Source organism: Oncorhynchus mykiss, chromosome 20, assembly GCF_057628025.1.
Source record: "Oncorhynchus mykiss isolate SJ-2025 chromosome 20, ASM5762802v1, whole genome shotgun sequence".
Lineage (NCBI taxonomy): Eukaryota > Metazoa > Chordata > Actinopteri > Salmoniformes > Salmonidae > Oncorhynchus > Oncorhynchus mykiss.
This window is the reverse complement of record NC_143041.1, coordinates 39,509,675-39,528,450: the sequence shown is the minus strand read 5'-3', so window position 1 is coordinate 39,528,450 and position 18,776 is coordinate 39,509,675. Positions and strand designations below refer to the sequence as shown.

At 40.5% G+C, this 18,776-nt stretch overlaps 1 protein-coding gene across 1 annotated transcript in view; it reads right to left on the bottom strand.

The window, feature by feature from the left end:
• The window catches only part of LOC110499391 (CUB and sushi domain-containing protein 1), a 404,263-nt gene that overhangs the window by 18,483 nt on the left and 367,004 nt on the right, over positions 1-18,776 (bottom strand). The window contains exons 43-56 of the mRNA XM_090213058.1: positions 18,216-18,393; positions 17,042-17,187; positions 15,196-15,276; positions 14,754-14,867; positions 13,880-14,068; positions 13,593-13,739; positions 12,112-12,300; positions 10,097-10,282; positions 9,246-9,440; positions 7,433-7,606; positions 6,610-6,783; positions 6,279-6,452; positions 1,146-1,334; positions 305-478 (exon numbers count right to left, since the gene is read on the bottom strand). Of these exons, the coding sequence (XP_090069184.1) occupies positions 305-478; positions 1,146-1,334; positions 6,279-6,452; positions 6,610-6,783; positions 7,433-7,606; positions 9,246-9,440; positions 10,097-10,282; positions 12,112-12,300; positions 13,593-13,739; positions 13,880-14,068; positions 14,754-14,867; positions 15,196-15,276; positions 17,042-17,187; positions 18,216-18,393 (2,310 nt within the window). The remainder of the gene's footprint in view (positions 1-304; positions 479-1,145; positions 1,335-6,278; positions 6,453-6,609; positions 6,784-7,432; positions 7,607-9,245; positions 9,441-10,096; positions 10,283-12,111; positions 12,301-13,592; positions 13,740-13,879; positions 14,069-14,753; positions 14,868-15,195; positions 15,277-17,041; positions 17,188-18,215; positions 18,394-18,776) is intronic.

Sequence of the window (18,776 nt, the reverse complement as noted above, 5' to 3'; positions counted from 1 at the left end):
TAGGCTGTCCCCATAGGAGAACCCTATGAAGAACCTCTTGATTCCAGGTAGAACCATTTTGTGTTCCATGTGGAACCCTTTAAACAGAGGATTCTACATGGAACCCAAAATAGTTCTACCTGGAACCAAAAAGGGTTCTAACTGGAACCAAATATGGTTCTTCTATGGGGACAGCCGCAGGACCCTTTTTGGTTCCAGTTAGAACCCTTTTTGGTTCCAGGTAGAACTATTTGGAACAAAAAGGGTTCTACCGCAAACCAAAAGAGGTTCTTCAAAGGGTGTAGGACCCTGCTGATGGATATACCTGAGCAGTAGGGTTGTGGCCCGCTCCAGCGTCCGTCCTCCTGACAGTAGCGCGTGGCGTTCCCAATCAGTGCTCGGCCGTGGCTGCAGGTGTAATGGACCACGGCGCCGTTGGTGAACTTCCTACCTGACATAATAGCTTGGGGCGGTGTGCCAGGATCACCACAGGAAATAGCTGCAGGTGAAATGGAGAGAAAATGTTCAGAGGACAGTTGATAGAAATACTTTTTTATATCCATCATGTATCTAAAGAAAATATTATAAAAATGGTAGTATTGTCACATACACCAGATAGCTGTAGTGAAATGTGTTTTTTTACAGGGTCAGCCATAGTAGTACAGCACCCCTGAAGCAAATTAGGGCAAATCGACAGATTTTTCACCTTGTCGGCTCGGGTATTCGAAACAGCAATCTTTTGGTTACTGGCCCAACGCTCAAACTGTAATGCTACCTGCCGCCCAGGATATACTTCATTTTTTCTTGTGCCTTCAGTGTTACTGTTACTGTCTGTTATTTTTATCAAGTATATGCCTTTTGAACCCAGCACCCAAACACTTGTTATTACTATAAACATTTGATTTGAACACCCCAATTTCTTATTCCATGCCTTCTCTGTTACAACTACTACTTCCACAACCCCTTTTCATCACTAACATTAACACTATATACAACATTTTCAGCACAGCCATAATGATTCTTTCTTTCTCACCACTATACGAACAGTAAATTTCACTATTTTTTTTATCATTCTCCAACAGCGACTAACCACACCACTTGGGACCCAGATTCTACCTCTACCACTTTTTGTACCCTGAGCAAGACAATCCCAGCATATTACTCACAAAGGCACTTAGGAAGTGATCTGTCCCAGAGGCCGTTTGACTGACAGGTGAGAAGTGATGAGCCGAGCAGATAGAAGGCCCTCTTGCAGTGATACATCACACTGGTTCTGTAGTTGAAGCTCTCGGGGAAGCGCTGCTGCGGGTGACGAATGGCATTCTCCACGAAGCCTGGATCGGAGCAGTTTACCACTGCAAGATAAAACCGTCCGCATGCTTAAAGTCTGACAGTGAACCCAAGAGTGAGAAGAGAAGGGAAATCAATGGGAAAGCTTGAATAGCAGGATTTCTGTTCAAGTTCGGATTCATTTCAAAACAACCCATCCATGCTTTTTAAGATATACAGCTTCTCTCATGTACTGTAACTACAGATTTTCTACAGTCAATAGCATTTGACATACATTTACTCTAATAACTGTGTAGAAATGTCATACATGTAGGTTGATATGCAGTTTCTGTTCAGTTTAACTTGTCACAAAAATTTAGATTCCTTATTTACTCCAGTTTCACTTTAAACCAGCAGGGCAGGAAGGCCCAGTAACAATAATAAGCTGTACGTCTTGCCTCAGAGTTGGCTGAACATTGTTTTCAGCTATTGCCCTTCAACAAAAAACAGCCTAAAGTTAATGTCCAGGGGAAGATAAACAGATCACTTTCCCTCAGTGACAGCTGCCAATGCCTTGGCAGTCAATTAAACCCCTAGGGACAGAGAGGTTGGAAAAACCCCTCCAAAATTGATAATTGGCACCTGCTATTGGCATGTTCCTTGCCTTTAATAGACACCATTATTCAGGTAACCCTCTTGAAAAAAGGTGATTGTTGGAACCCTGGGTGTGGGTGTGCAGAGTGGCTTACAAAATAGCAGGGAGCACAGTGACATACTGTAGGAATACTGCAGGCTGAGGTTGCAGGGGGCACACTGACATACTGTAGGAATACTGCAGGCTGAGGTAGCAGGGGGCACACTGACATACTGTAGGAATACTGCAGGCTGAGATAGCAGGGGGCACACTGACATACTGTAGGAATACTGCAGGCTGAGGTAGCAGGGGGCACACTGACATACTGTAGGAATACTGCAGGCTGAGGTAGCAGGGGGCACACTGACATACTGTAGGGATACTGCAGGCTGAGGTAGCAGGGAGCACACTGACATACTGTAGGAATACTGCAGGCTGAGATAGCAGGGAGTACAGTGACATACTGTAGGAATACTGCAGGCTGAGGTAGCAGGGGGCACACTGACATACTGTAGGAATACTGCAGGCTGAGGAAGCAGGGAGCACACTGACATACTGTAGGAATACTGCAGGCTGAGATAGCAGGGAGCACAGTGACATACTGTAGGAATACTGCAGGCTGAGGTAGCAGGGAGCACACTGACATACTGTAGGAATACTGCAGGTTGAGGAAGCAGGGAGCACACTGACATACTGTAGGAATACTGAACGGTCTGAGGGAGGGAGTGACTGACCATTGTTGTGGCAGGTGAAGGAGGCTATTTCTTTTTTGTTTTATATATACTTTTTTTTTACCTTGTTTTCCCTTGGTTTTTCAGCATGGAGGACTATTCTAGTCATACAAATACAGTTGAGGTCAAAGTTTACATACACTTAGGATGGAGTCATTAAAACTCATTTTTCAACCACTCCACAAATTTCTTGTTGACAAACTATAATATTGGCAAGTCGGTTAGGACATCTACTTTCTGTATGACACAAGTAATTTTTCCAACAATTGTTTACAGACATTATTGCACTTATATACAACTGTATCACAGTTCCAGTGGGTCAGAAGTGTAAATACACAAAGTTGATTGTGCCTTTAAACAGCTTGGAAAATTCCAGAAAATGATGTCATGGCTTTAGAAGCTCCTGACAGGCTAATTGACATCATTTAAGTCAATTGGAGGTGTACCTGTGGATGTATTTCAAGGCCTACTTTCAAACTCAGTGCCTCTTCGCTTGCCATCATGGGAAAATCAAAAGAAATCAGCCAAGACCTCAGAAAAAAAATGTAGACCTCCACAATTCTGGTTCATCCTTGGGAGCAATTTCCAAACGCCTGAAGGTACCACATTCATCTGTACAAACAATAGTACGCAAGTATAAACACCATGGGACCACGCAGCCTTCATACCGCTCAGGAAGAAGACGCGTTCTGTCTCCTAGAGATTAACGTACTTTGGTGTAAAATGTGCAAATCAATCCCAGAACAACAGCAAATGACCTTGTGAAGATGTTGGAGGAAACGGGTACAAAAGTATCTATATCCACAGTAAAACGAGTCCTATATCGACATAACCTGAAAGGCCGCTCAGCAAGGAAGAAGCCACTGCTCCAAAACCGCCATAAAAAAAGCTAGACTACGGTTTGCAACTGTACATGGGGACAAAGATCGTACTTTTTGGAGAAATGTCCTCTGGTCTGATGAAACAAAAATAGAAGTGTTTGGCCATAATGACCATCGTTATGTTCATAGGAAAAAGGGGGAGGCTTGTAAGCTGAAGAACACCATCCCAACCGTGAAGCACAGGGGTGGCAGCATCATGTTGTGGGGGTGCTTTGCTGCAGGAGTGACTGGTGCACTTCACAAAATAGATGGCATCATGAGGAATTGAAAATTATGTGATATTGAAGCAAAATCTCAAGACAGCAGTCAGGAAGTTAAAGCTTGGTCACAAATGGGTCTTCCAAATGGACAATGACCCCAAGCATACTTCCACAGTTGTGGCAAAATGGCTTAAGGACAACAAAGTCAAGGTCGTGGAGTTGCCATCACAAAGCCCTGACCTCAATCCAACAGAAAATTTGTGGGCAGAACTGAAAAAGCGTGTGCGAGCAAGGAGGCCTACAAACCTGACTCAATTACACCAGCTCTGTCAGGAGGAATGGGCCAAATTTCAATCAGAAGCTTTTAAAGCCATGGCATAATTTTCTGGAATTTTCCAAGCTGTTTAAAGGCACAGTCAACTTTGTGTATGTAAACTTCTGACCCACTGTAATTGTGATACAGTGAATTATACGTGAAATAATCTGTCTGTTAACAATTGTTGGAAAAATTACTTGTGTCATGCACAAAGTAGATGTCCTAACCGACTTGCCAAAACTATAGTTTGTTAACAAGAAATTTGTGGAGTGGTTGAAAAACGAGTTTTAATGACTCCAACCTAAGTGTATGTAAACTTTCGACTTCAACTGTATACTAAGGCATTTGTGAAAATTCTATAGCAATAGAGTGGGAAAGTGGCAGTGCGTTTTGACAATTAATAGACAGTGCAGTGAATAAAACTTAATGAAAACATCTGTCTTGTCCAAGGCAAGTGTCTATGCAGACCGGTACGCCATAGCCAATTAGAGCTACAGTAGGCCTTCATGCAAACAAGCCATTTGCCACCATTCACTTTGAAGTGGACTGTGTGTTCAGTGATGCCAATTTAGCAATTGTGTTGCTAGATTTAGCAACTTTTCAGACCACCCTGGCAACTTTTTTTTCAAACAGCACCTAGCAACAAATTGAGCTACTTTTAAAAATGTATTTAGAACTTTTAGCAACTTTTGAAAAGTGACTCAAACGCTAAAACGCACGTATTTTCCTTCTAAATGACACAAAAACGATTTTCTCTGTCACACACTCAGTCACAACACACGTGCCTGGCTGCAAAAGTGAATTGTGAGTGACGTCAGTAGAAGACCAGCAGCAATTTCAGAAAATTGCAAATCATTGTTGGCTGACTGCAGCAGCAGTAGTATATGCCTTCGACGAGACAAACCCAATGAATATAGTTGGTCACAAATGTTTGATCTTGAACATAACTTATAACATCAATCAACATGTCTCAATCAAAATTGTCTGTACCTGAACAAATGTCAAAATCTTTTCTTTTTTTTGCCGAGATAGCCAGTCAATTTGAGTAAGGTTATTGTGGATTCAACGTAATGACGCAGTTTTACGTTATTACGCAATGACATCCCGTCATTTAGCAACAAATCAACCTGCCTCAAGCAACTTACCCTGAAAATTAGTTGGCAACACTGTGTGTTTTTACAGGCAGTAGCAACAGCGCAACTTTAGAAATTACAACACATTCGGCAAAAACCACAAAATGCAACTGAATGGATTTCTGCACATTCTGTCACATTACATTTGGGAACTTTACAGTCCTATTGATCAAACAACCATGGAAATGTAGGCTTTCTCTCCATCCGTTATGCACATCAACAAGATCAACAACTAATTCTAGCCAGAGCAAGATGAGCTAAAATGAAACGAAGGAACATTAGATAAACTCTCAAACTTTTCAGCTAGTTGCCCGTCAAAATTTCACTGATAACCAATGGGGAATTATATCCTACTGGTCCTTCTGCAGCTTGCCTATCAATGCAATCTTTCTTGTCCCAACCAAGCAAGTTGGCTAGCTTACTAGCTAGCTACTTTCAGACACAAATGAGAGAACACCTCACTCAGACCATTTTGCTCGTTGTAGCAGAGCTGGTTAGGCTGTTTACATGCTATGTAGAGCGTTCATGACTAACTACTACTTTTGTTTACTGACACCGCTTGCTACATAAATAGATACGCTAGCTTATTAGCCACGTTATGACTGACGTGATCATTGCCCTTCCTAGTTTAATTGTATTGACATTCCCAGTCAGTTACATTCATCATTTTTTGTCCAAAATATTGAGTCATTGAAACGGTGCATCCCGAATGGAGGCAGTAAAAAATGTACCAGGCCAGCTGTGATTTACAACCTGATAGCAATATTTTTTAGAATAACCATAAATGTTTTGGTGAATTATATTAATCAAGCAGTGAACTGCATCCATCTATTCTGCCAGTGTGTACTTCAAGGAATGTTGAGTCATATATAACCTATTTTTAAAACCTCTCGTAAAGTTGCTTTTGAAGTATAAACTGGGAATTTTTGACTGATATTATGAATGTGTTGTTTCATATCTGCAAAGTAGTTCCAATGCTGTCAGTTCCACTTTAATACACAATGAGTAAAATAGATTTGCTTTGTGAGCCATCGACATGCACAAACCATCTATACAAAATAAAGTATGACACTCTACCCACAAATGAAATGGATATACCTGAAATGCTTTGAATGTATTTGTTACTGTGTTTTACCTCTACAAACTGGAAGAGGGTTGCTCCACTGTCCAGTCATCCTGCACTGAGCTCTTGAGGCACCATGCAACTGATATCCTGTGCTGCAGGTGAAGTTGACCACATCGTTCAAGTTGAACTCACTGCCATTAGTTCGACCATTTGCTGGGTTTCCAGGGTGACCACAGGTTATGGCTTTGAAAAAATTAGAGGAAGCCAAGAGAGAGCAAAAATTGTTTTACACAATTATTAGTGATGGTGATTGGGTTGAGAATTGAGAATTCCTGTAAATCTCTGATCATTAAGGAATAATTGATGAAGGCAATATCAAAACTTAAGTTTATCCACTTACAAACACAAACAGGAGCTTGTCCGGACCATCTGTGGTCTTGTTGACAGATCCGAACCGATGTTCCAATAAGGCGAAAGCCAAGGTTGCATTGGTAGACAACAGTGTCACGATAACTGGAGCCACCTCCACTTATGTGACCGTTGATGATTGGATCAGGGGAGTCACAGTGGCCAGCTAGAAGGGAGAATAAACCAGATACCTGCATCTTATTTTCAGTTCTTAGATGATACTTGAAATAGTTGAGACAGTGTGGATTGGCATGAACGAGTACATTTGAGATGCAAACTTTCTTTCTATTCCCTAACACACATATTTGAAATGGTCTCAGAACTGTAATAACCATTTGGCACTTTGACATATGAAAACATTTGATCCTTTCCTCCCCTGATAATTCATGTCTTTGTGGTGAGAACTGCCTCGATAATTTTATCTGATCGATAATCTAATTGATAATAATGTTGGTGGTACTGTATATATCTTCATTTTTTACTGACATTTTGGAGTTGACTGCTGGGGTAAATCTAATTATAGAATGGTCAGTATAAGAAGTTGCCTACCCTACATCAAATTTGGACACTGGTAATTGAAGCGAAATTACCTTAAAGAGGTTGACCTTCAAGAGTTTGAAGCGGATCAACTGTAACCTGAGGAATCTTAATGTGTTTCTGGCATAATGATTTGAAAACCATAAAGGTGCTCTACCCCATTTGGTGTTCGTCCAAGATCATAACATTGGGGGACATCCAGGATGATACAATTTTGGAGCTCGTCCAGGATGAGAAGACAGAAATCTTAATCATAAAAAAAAACATTTATACTGTACCAAGACATTTGGTTTCCACTCCGCTCCAGAGCCCGTTGACCCCACATTCCCTCACATGTGACCCCACCAGTGTGTATCCTGTATTACACATGAAGATCGCTGTGGCGCCAAATGTAGTCAGGGTTCCTATCTTGTTGCCATAGGGAGGAGAGGGGAGGTCCCCACACGAGATAACTGGAAGTGACACAGACAATCAGAGACTGAGTTATACTTGGTTGCACGCCACTGTGCCTGAGTGGAAACAAATTCCACAATAAGGACTGATTAGTGGAGCATTTTGATCTACAATGACTAGATATCCCTGAATGAAAGGCATGCAGAGAATTGTGTATTTCAGTGGAGGCTGTTGGGAGGAGCTATAGGTGGATGGGTTCATTGTAATGGCTGGAATATCAAACCCATCAAACATATGGAAACCACATTTGACTCCATTCCCTTGATTCCATTTCAGGCATTACAATGAGCCCATCTTCCCATTGCTCCTCCCACCAGCCTCCACTGGTGTATTTGTACTCAAACACTAAATGGGGAAGTGGCACGTCTTGTCTTACAGCAGCTGATTGACTCAGCCCTCACAAGTTACCTGTAAATGTTACAATACATTTAGATATCCAACTACCTTATGTAAACACACATTGCTGGCTGTTATGCTAACATTCATTATATATTGTCCTTTTTGTTTTTGTCAGACCATTCTAACAAATGCAACAGTAGGCTTGTTTGTTTGTCATTGTGCATTCACCATCTTTAAATTCACATACAGTTTGGTTCACCACATAATAGAAAGGAGGCACCAAACATTACATTATGTAAGGACATTGGCTATTGATGAAAATGAGTACTCATGCAGCATATAGAGGATGGAAATGAAGCTATCCTGCAAGCCCGAGGCTAGTACTTTTCTGACCGGGCTATCAGAACATTTTCCCAACTAACCCACCAGCTAGTAAAATGTTTTCTTTTTAAGTTTCACATGACAGAGTTTGGACCCAGGCTAGTAAAAATAATGGTCTATTCTATTAGCCCAGCTGGCCAGTGCCCAAAATCCTTAGATTCCATCCCTGAGCATAATGCATGTCTTCCCCGTAAGGAGGTACCCAGGGAATGATCAGAAAACACACCAGGGACTCCTGGATGCACCCAATCAAAGCCAAGGCCAATGTGCCTTTGCATGTACACAATGGCATGCAAACACATTAAATATTAAGTCCCCGCTAATCAAAATATTTACATTCTCCCTCTGACCTCTAATTAGGCAGAGGCTATTTTCCATGATTACTTCATCACCACTGCAGTTGTTTACACAACATGTTTAAGTAGAGGATATAGGTAGAGCTGTGATCAAAACAAATAGCAAGTTTGGATACTTCCTTACGACTTTCCAGCTACTACACCAAATCCTGGGGATTATACATGTTACGGTCCAGAACTACACTGGGAGCCACAAAGAGGCACAGAGGATTTCCGATTTATTAACTGCCAGTCTGAATTACAGCCCCGGTCAGACAATGAAATTGCTCTCAGTAATTAGAAAAAGGTACTATTCATACTCGAAATGTCAAGTATCTTGCACTCTATTCTTACAAATTATAATCTTTCCCGTGTAGCTCAGTTGATATAGCATGGTGCTTACAAAGCCTTGGTTGTGGGTTTGATTCCCACTGGGGACCAGTATTCAAAAATATATATGAAAATGTATACACTCACTACTGTCATTCGCTCTGGATAAGAACATCTGCTAAATTACTTAAATGTTATTTTCTATAACTCTAAGCACTGCAGCCTTGTGGTACATGCACAGTATGTATCTTACTCTTGCAGGTAGACCTCTCCTCAATTCCAGCCCATGTTCCATTAGCTAAGCACTTGATTGTCCTCTGTCCTCCGAGGTAGAAGCCAGGAGTGCAGCTCAGCATTATCTGAGCTCCAAATTCATTCAGTGACCCCGAGATCAGCCGCCACACCATGTGTTCTGAGAGCACGCTCTCAATGTTAGGGCACTGGATCGCTGTGGGGGGAGAGAGAACAGGCCAGAGTTAATGGAATACCGTGACCCTGGCCTTCATTCTGAACACACTCAAAAATACAGACATGACAGAGAAAAAAAATTCCATTTCCTTTACGTTCTCCAACTTTAGTGATTTGATATTCTAAAAGTCTTTTGATGTGTACGTTATCGGTCTTTGTCCTACAGTATATACATAGTATTACATTCTATTAATAAAACTGAGAAATGCCAAAGCAAATTAGAAAGTATAATGAGCATTATATATATATATATATATAGCATATATATATATAGCATTATTATATATATATATATATATATATATATATATATATATATATATATTATATTCACATAAATCACACTCATTGTAGTATGAACATGTCATTTAAACAGTCATGTCCTAAAAATGACTTAAATATGATTGCCGAGAGTGTCTCTGGTAATGCAGGCCTGAGGAGGCGGGGTTGCATCCTACCATTTCTTTTGTGTGAGTGCTTAACTGCAAAAATCTAGTCATTATTGCTCACCCGTTACCTGCTCCAAATTACTCTCTAAGGAGGATGTTAATGAGACATGCATTGACTGCAGTGGCTCAATGAGGCAGGCGATTTTAACATACCGTTGGCATAGAAACAAAGGGTTATTTTTCTCACGTAAACAAAGAGGTGGGTGTGCAGCATTGCTCCATGTCCCCTCCTCCAGACAGACGGCGCTCGTGGAGAAACTTGTCTCCATCCTGTACCCTTCATTGCACTCGTAGTTAACTTTGCTTCCTACTGTGTACTGGAAACCATGGAATGAACCATTGGCAGGAGACTGAGGGATTCCACAAGATATAGCTGCCAATGGAAAGATATGAAAATATAAAAAATTATACTCTCATCAAACGATAATTTCTCACCCTGCAACTGTATATTCAAATCAGAATTTCATCTTCCAAAGCAACAGGAACATCTACAAAAGCAACAAAGCAACATATTTCTAGAACAATTCAAGCTAGTAGATGTCTTCAAAGTTCCAGTAAAAGCAGTGGGACCAATTAGGCTGTTTTCTTGTCCACTTTGATCACAACCTTACGTTTAAATTGGATTAGTGGAGCAGGTTGAGAGCTTCAAGTTCCTTGGTGTCCACATCACCAACAAACTAACATGGTCCAAGCACACCAAGTAGTGCATACAGCCAACATGGGCCAAGCTTCCTGCCATCCAGGACCTCTACACCAGGCAGTGTCAGAGGATGGCTCTAAAAATTGGCAAAGACTCCAGCCACCTTAGTTATAGACTATTCTGTCTGCTACCGTATGGCAAGCGGTACCGGAGTGCCAAGTCTAGGTCCAAGAGGTTTCTAAACAGCTTCTACCCCCAAGATATAAGACTCATCTAATCAAATGGCTACCCAGACTATCTGACCCCACCCCCCCCTTACACCGCTGCTGCTCTCTGTTGTTATTGTCTATGCATAGTTACTTTAATAACTCAACTAACCGGTGTCCCCGCACATTGACTTTGTACCGGTACCCCCCCTGTGTATAGTCTCGCTATTGTTATTTTACTGCAGCTCTTTAATTACGTGTTACTTTTATTTCTTATTCTTACTCTTATTTTTTGTTAAACTGCATTGTTGGTTAGGGGCTCATAAGTATGCATTTCACTGTAAGGTCTACCTGTTGTATTCGGCATTTCACTGTAAGGTCTACTACACCTGTTGTATTCAGCACATGTGACTAATAACATTTGTTTTGATTTGATTAAACAGAGAAGCCAGAATCCTCCACTGCCTCTCCATGACCTTAAGAACAGCTGAATGGATTACTCTCAGCACTTACAGAAATTATGGCACATAATTAGTAGACACTATGGACACTTCCCATCACAGGAGTGTTCTGTGTTCTGACTATAGTGGCCTTGTGTCTCAAATGGGAGGGATAAAGAGGAAGTAAGCAAAGTATGTACCTAAGATGTTAGTATGTACCAACTATTAGAGTACAATGGAAACCAGAAATTTACCGTTGAAGATTGTGGCATTCACTTGCTTAAACCCACGCTTACCGTTCGAATACCATGTTTAAGAATACAGTTCAAATTTGAACAGACGATCTCATCATATCAAATGATAATTTCCTATCAGGTTTAGTGAGGATAACAAACAGCTATCTTGTTTTGTTCACTAGTTACCCACCTGTAGTTTACCACAAATGTGTGGACACAGTTTCCTTTGTACCTTAAAAATAGATAATTGTCTTGCATGCTCTATCGCAAACAGGCATTAAAGATAAAACCCCCAGAAGTAATTAGCTCCATCTTAGACTCTATTCCTTTATGCAAATATACACCTCATTACAGCAATGGGCTGTCACACTAGTGAACACAATGCAGAAAGGGTCAGTTACATGACTGTCAATGATTATATATTTCTGAATAAAGTTTGTTAAAAGACTTCTCAGAATCTATTCATTAAGAAATGTTCTATGATATTAAGAAATATTCATGAATTGTAGCCTGCTATGTTGAAGACCAAGGAGAAAAATAAATAGACAATGAATCACAATTCCACAAACACATGTCAACATTGTGACAAGACGGAGCCCAATCACATTTGCAAGACTTTCACCAGACATTAAAGTGAATCCCCCTCGAGTCTGTAAATGCCATTCGCCATACTGCATTACCTTGACATAGTGGAGCTGGGGTATCCCAATGATACAGTCCATTCGGATGTAACCGGCAGGTGGAATTTCTGGGCCCCACTAGTCTGTAGCCAGCATAACAATAGTACTGCAGATTGCTTCCTGGGATCTCTCTTGTTCGGTTAAGCACCCCTCCATTTCCAGGTGGGTCGTTAATGCTACAATAAGGAGCTACATTGAAAAGAAAGGAGCAATTTAAGTGCTTTGTATACCATTCCTCCTTCTAAATGATTAACGATATACACTAGATATACATTAGTACTTCATATTACATTATATTAGTATAACATTAGATATACATTAGTACTTCATATTACATTATATTAGTATAACATTAGATATACATTAGTACTTCATATTACATTATATTAGTATAACAGTAGATATACATTAGTACTTCATATTACATTATATTAGTATAACATTAGATATACATTAGTACTTCATATTACATTATATTGGTATAACATTAGATTAAATCCATCCACCAGATGACTAGTACTAAATGGTTACGTCTAGGTTCTAGGTGATTAGACCTCATGTTAAAACTCCAGGCATCATTCTTATTTACTTTGATGAAAGACCAATGGACTGTTTAAGACAAAGGGGAAAAAATCCCTTGGCTGGGTAAAGACTTCTTCACTCCCAAAGCAGTTTTGTAAAGATCAAACGGAGGTGTATTACCCTGTCTGTGTTCAACATCCATGCATTATTTAAAAATACTTTTACATAGTTTGACAGCACTGAGGTAGCCACTCTGAAGCCTTCAGAAACCATCACTCATTCTGACACGTCAGGCCTCAATGCAATGTAACAATTTTTTTTACAGAGTCATTTTTTTCGCACCAGGGATGGCAAATTGAATAAATGGGGAAACATGTGGAAACAAACTGGAATAATAACCAGCACAGGGGCTGGAACGGCAAAATTATCGACTAAAATGAATTGAGAGAAGAAAAGCAACAGAAAATGCAGAGGGAGAGAAAAGAAGAGAGAAGAAATGGAGAGTAATCATTGCCACTGGGTTTTGTGAGCTATATATCATGTTTGGTCATTGGTGGAAATGTCGGTTTGAGGCACCGGACATGGCGGTTATTCAGCCAAATTCATTATCGGATCTTTGACCTCTATTATGGAGGACTTGCAAAAGGATCCCTGCAGGTATACAGTCTAATGAGGGCTAACTCGTAAAAGTCTGACTGCCTCACACTCTTTGACCTACATTAGATCCAAAGCAACTGCCTCAGAGGACAGAGGCTAGTGTCTAAGCTTCTCTGACACCCATACAAGAGAAAAAAAGCTATGGCGCTGTCCCACTTTTTGAATGTCCTGTAATTCAAATGTTTCATTTGGTGTCTGTTATGAAACATACGAATGATGATGCATTAGTAGAAATAGACATGCCCACAGCACATGGGCGTTAAAGCCTTTTCACACACTGAAACATATTATGCACTACAAACCTGTGTAGCGGATTCTGAATCCTCTTTTGCTGGTTGCATGATCAGTGGACCATCTCAGGTAAAGGTGGTTGGTCTTGCTTGTAAAGTTTAACTGTGTGGAGTGATTTCCACTAAGGGCCACCAGCAAAGGGCTCTGGCCAGATGGTCCTAACAGAGCAAAAGTAACACTCACATATGACAGTGCTTGTTGTAAGGCATTTGAACATTAAATAATCTCTGACATGGCATAAACATTTTAAAACAAACAAAATAAAACATGCATATGACTTATTGGAAGAGGAAATTACCGTCAAAGAGCTCAAGTTCGTCGAACTGCTTCTCACTCTGAAACATCTCGACAAAGATGGAGATAGTGTACGCAGGTTGAACCCTGATGACCCAGGAGCAGGTCTGAGAGTTGGGGTAGTTTTTAGGGAAACCTGGACTAAGGATAACTCCTGATGAGGAGGAGCGTTCTTCATTTGCAGGACACTGGGCTAAACGCACAACACACACATGCAGACAAATGAGAAATAGTTAGTTACTGCTACAGTACACATCTTTATCACCTCAACTGTACTTCTCTTGAACTTTTCCAGGTTGCTAAATCCAAATGAGCTCAGGGTTAGTGATCTATGGCAAGAAATAATGTGAAGGCATTTTCCACTTCTACCCTGTGGGCAAATGATAATGAAAACAAACCGAATGGACCATAGCTGCATTACGGAATTACAACATTTAAGGAAACTCTGCTGCGCTTATCTCCATATCTCTCTAGAAAATGTACTTTGTGCTCTGCTAATGGAACCATACTGCTGCCTTCCATCTGTGTCATCATATTGGCACTATAATTAGAAATGATATGCACACCATTCATAAGCCATTCAATCTGTGACTCACGTTCAGTCAGAGCTTCGATTTCTAATAGTCACAGAGACTCTAGCTACACTCTAGCTGTACTTTGTTTTTTAACAGGCTGATGCACACCTTGGAACAATGTCTAGTAATAGTGTCGTATAAAGGAGTCATCAGAAGGATACAAAGAAACAAGGGTAGAATGTCAGATAAAAAAAAACAGGCAGGTAAACTGATAACTGGAAGTATCTGAGCTGAAAGTTCACATCCTGTTATAAATGGAATAATAAATAAAATAATCAGAAAAAGGTCAGAACATTCCCTTACCTTCACAAGTTGGCGGAGGACTCTCAAACTGGAGATGAGAGTTGAGCTTACAGGTAAGCTCACTGTTGCCGACCAGGGTAAATCCAGGGAAGCAGCGATACTTCACAACGTCTCCTGGACAAAATCATGATTTCATACGTCTTATAGCAGATGTGATATCATCAACGTCTGATGGAAACCTACATTGGATATTAAGTTTATGTCTCTCGAGACAATGCCAACAGCTATATTACATAACAGCCTGCTATCTACCCCTAACATGGTTGTCCAAGATCATTTCAAATAAAGGTTCACACTCCAGCATGGTATACCTCTTTGATTCAAAGTCACATAGCAACATGTTTAAACTGAACCATGTAGCGGGTCACTGTCTGACGTCCCACTGCAACTCTGTGTTGAATTATATAACCCAGTGTTGACCATCTCTCTGGTACAAACTTACCTATTTCATAATCTTGATCTTCATATACTATTTCAGCTTCTTCCACTGTTGGTGGAGGTGGGCATTTCTTTAGACGATAGGCTGGAGGAGAGAAAGAATGAATAAGTAATTTGCCAAAATCACATAATCCACAGTATACCATACTTATGGATACGTATTCTATCATTTCATCTATCTGACAAACATAAAAAACTAAGAAATCACACAAGATAAAGGGATGGGCAAATACAGTTGAAGTCTGAAGTTTTACATACACCTTAGTCAAATACATTTAAACTCAGTGTCACAATTCCTGACATTTAATCCTAGTAAAAATTCCCTGTCTTAGGTCAGTTAGGATCACCACTTTATTTTAAGAATGTGAAATGTCAGAATAATAGTAGAGAGAATGATTTATTTCAGCTTTTATTGCTTTCATCACATTCCCAGTTGATCAAAAATGTACATACACTCAATTAGTATTCGGTATCATTGCCTTTAAATAGTTTAACTTGGGTCAAATGTTTCAGGTAGCCTTCCACTAGCTTCCCACAATAAGTTGGGTGAATTTTGGACCATTCCTCCTGACAGAGCTGGTGTAACTGAGTCATGTTTGTAGGCCTCCTTGCTCGCACACGCCTTTTCAGTCCTGCCCACAAATTTCGGTAGGATTGAGGTCAGAGCTTTGTGATTGCTACTCCAATACCTTGACTTAGTTGTCCTTAAGCCATTTTGCCACAACTGTGGAAGTATGCTTGGGGTCATTAGCCATTTGGAAGGCCCACTTGAGACCAAGCTTTAACTTCCTGACTGATGTCTTGAGATGTTGCTTCAATATGTCCACATCATTTTCCTGCCTCATGATGCCATCTTTTTTGTGAAGTGCACTAGTCCCTCCTGCAGCAAAGCACCCCCACAACGTGATGCTGCCACCTCCGTGCTTCATGTTTGGGATGGTTTTCTTCGGCTTGCAAGCCTCCCCCTTTTTCCTCCAAATGATGGTCATTATGGCCAAACAGTTCTATTTTTGTTTCATCAGACCAGAGGACATTTCTCCAAAAAGTACGATCTTTGTCCCCATGTGCAGTTGCAAACCGTAGTCTGGCTTTTTTATGGTGGTTTTGGAGCAGTGGCTTTGTCCTTGCCTTTCAGGTTATGTCTATATAGGACTTGTTTTACTGTGGATATAGATATTTTTGTGCCTGTTTTCTCCAGCATCTTCACAAGTCCTGGTGTTATTCTGGGATTGATTTGCACTTTTTGCACCAAAATACGTTCATCTCTAGGAGACAGAACGCGTCTCCTTCCTGAGCGGTATGAAGGCTGTGTGGTCCCATGGTGTTTATACTTGCATACTATTGTGTGTACGAATGCAAGTGGTGCATTCAGGCATTTGGAAATTCCAAAGATGAACCAGACTTGTGAAGGTCTACAATTGTGGAGGTCTTGGCTGATTTCTTTTGAAAGGCACAATCAACTTAGTGCATGGAAACTTCTGACCCACTGGAATTGTGATGCAGTGAATTAGAAGTGAAATAATCTGTCTGTAAACAATTGTTGGAAAAATGACTTGTGTCATGCACAAAGTAGATGTCCCAACTGACTTGCCAAAACTATAGTTTGTTTACAAGACATTTGTGGAGAGTTTTAATGACTCCAACCTAAGTGTATGTAAACTTCTGACTTCAACTGTACATATAAATACAATCTGTTAGAGGACAATTGACCACATTCACCCGGTCACAAGGTAAAAACATGAGATAACTTTATTTCTGAAATATTTTCGAAACAGTGAATCAGCAAGCTTTAGCAGTAACAGTATTGCATTATAGCTACAACATGTGTTTGATTGGGAAGAGAAACTGACCATGGAAATTGAGGACAAAGAATCCACTTGTGGAGAAGTCACTGTGAAACTTGATAAGGACCTGATTGACAGAACTGTAGGCTGACTCTAGCGCTGTGTTACCACTGAAAATCCCAAGCTGTGGGTAGCTCTGCTCAGGGCCATCCCTGGAAGAGGCCAGAACACATTGAAAGAGCATTACATTTATAACACACACATTAAACATTGTAATAATGTCCAGAATTTCAGTGTGGCATGGTTGAATTGATTTGCTCTCAAATCTATAGCAAGATTTGTGCTGACGTTCATATAAAAACCATTACATTACAGACAGTGTTGAATGAAAACAGCAAAAAATGATGACTTTACAGACTACTGGCCTCCTTTAATGGCTTCTGAAGATGAATTATCCATGTAACTCACAGAGGGCTGTATTGTGGCAGAAAGTGTGTATTTTACCCATTGAAATACATAGTTTTAATCCACTCTCGGGTGCTGCAGATTAAACCATGGCATGCACTTATTATATTGTGACATTCAAGTTCATCTTCACTAGTAAAAGGAATAAAAAAGCACTATGTTGATTTGTTTCCTGTCTTGCTGTATTTACAGTATAACTCTGGGTTTTCCTGTGCAGGTTAGCGTTTTCGTCATGAATTTTGTTCTGGATGCAGCTCCGCAGAGTGTCCACTGGGCAAAAACGGGCTGAATCAACATTGTTTCTATGTAATTTCAACCCCCGCCAAAAATTATTTGACGATGAATCAATGTGGAAAACTAATTGGATTTGCACATTGAATTCATGTTCATTGACAATTCAACTAAATATAAAACAAAACTAGACGTTGAACGTCTGTGCCCAGTGGGTGGTCACTAGCTGGCACAACCACAAAGTCATAAAATCTGATTTTTAAACCTAAACCTAACCTTGACCCTAACCTCAACCACACTGAGTGTTAACCCTGACCTTAAATTAAGACCAAAAAGCTATTTTTCTAGAATTTTTACAATACAGACCATTTTGACTGCCCCATCTAGCAGAAATCGCTCAGCTCTGCCTTCAGGACAAGACTCATTCCAATAAACGTCAACCTGCTCGTCCTGTACTCTGAAGTACATGGTAATTATTCACAGTAAAAGACATATCAGCCAATTCTGAACTGATGGGGCTTGTGAGAAACCATTAATCCCTTACCATACAGCAATGTAATCTGTGACAGGCTCCGTCTGAAGCAGGGTGAAGTTGATGTAAATACCATGTCCATGTGGCACGGTGATAAGCCAGGTGCAGTCCTGTGAGTTAGGGTACTCATTTGGGTACTGGGGCGAGAATATGGTGCCATTCTGAGCTGTCATATTGTAGCCACATGGAGCTGCAGTAGAAGACAAGACGGAGCGGTATCATCACAGAGGGTGTGTCCCATGTAGCTCAGTTGGTAGAGTGTGGCGCATGAAAAGCCAGGGTTGTGGGTTCGATTCCCACGGGGGACCAGAACAGGGGGAAAAAGTATTAAATGTATCCACTCAGTACTGTAAGTTGCTCTGAATAAAACTGTCTGCTAAACGTAGAGCATATAGTAGAAATGTATGTTAAGTAGATTGGAGTTATTTGTCTGCTAACAACTTAAGAACATTTCTTCACCAATTGAACCTTAATTTCAAATATCTGTACACTGTATTACTTGTAGATTAAATTTATGAGCAGCAATCACGAGAGCAGTTTTGACAACAGTGCAAACCCCATACTGTGTTATAC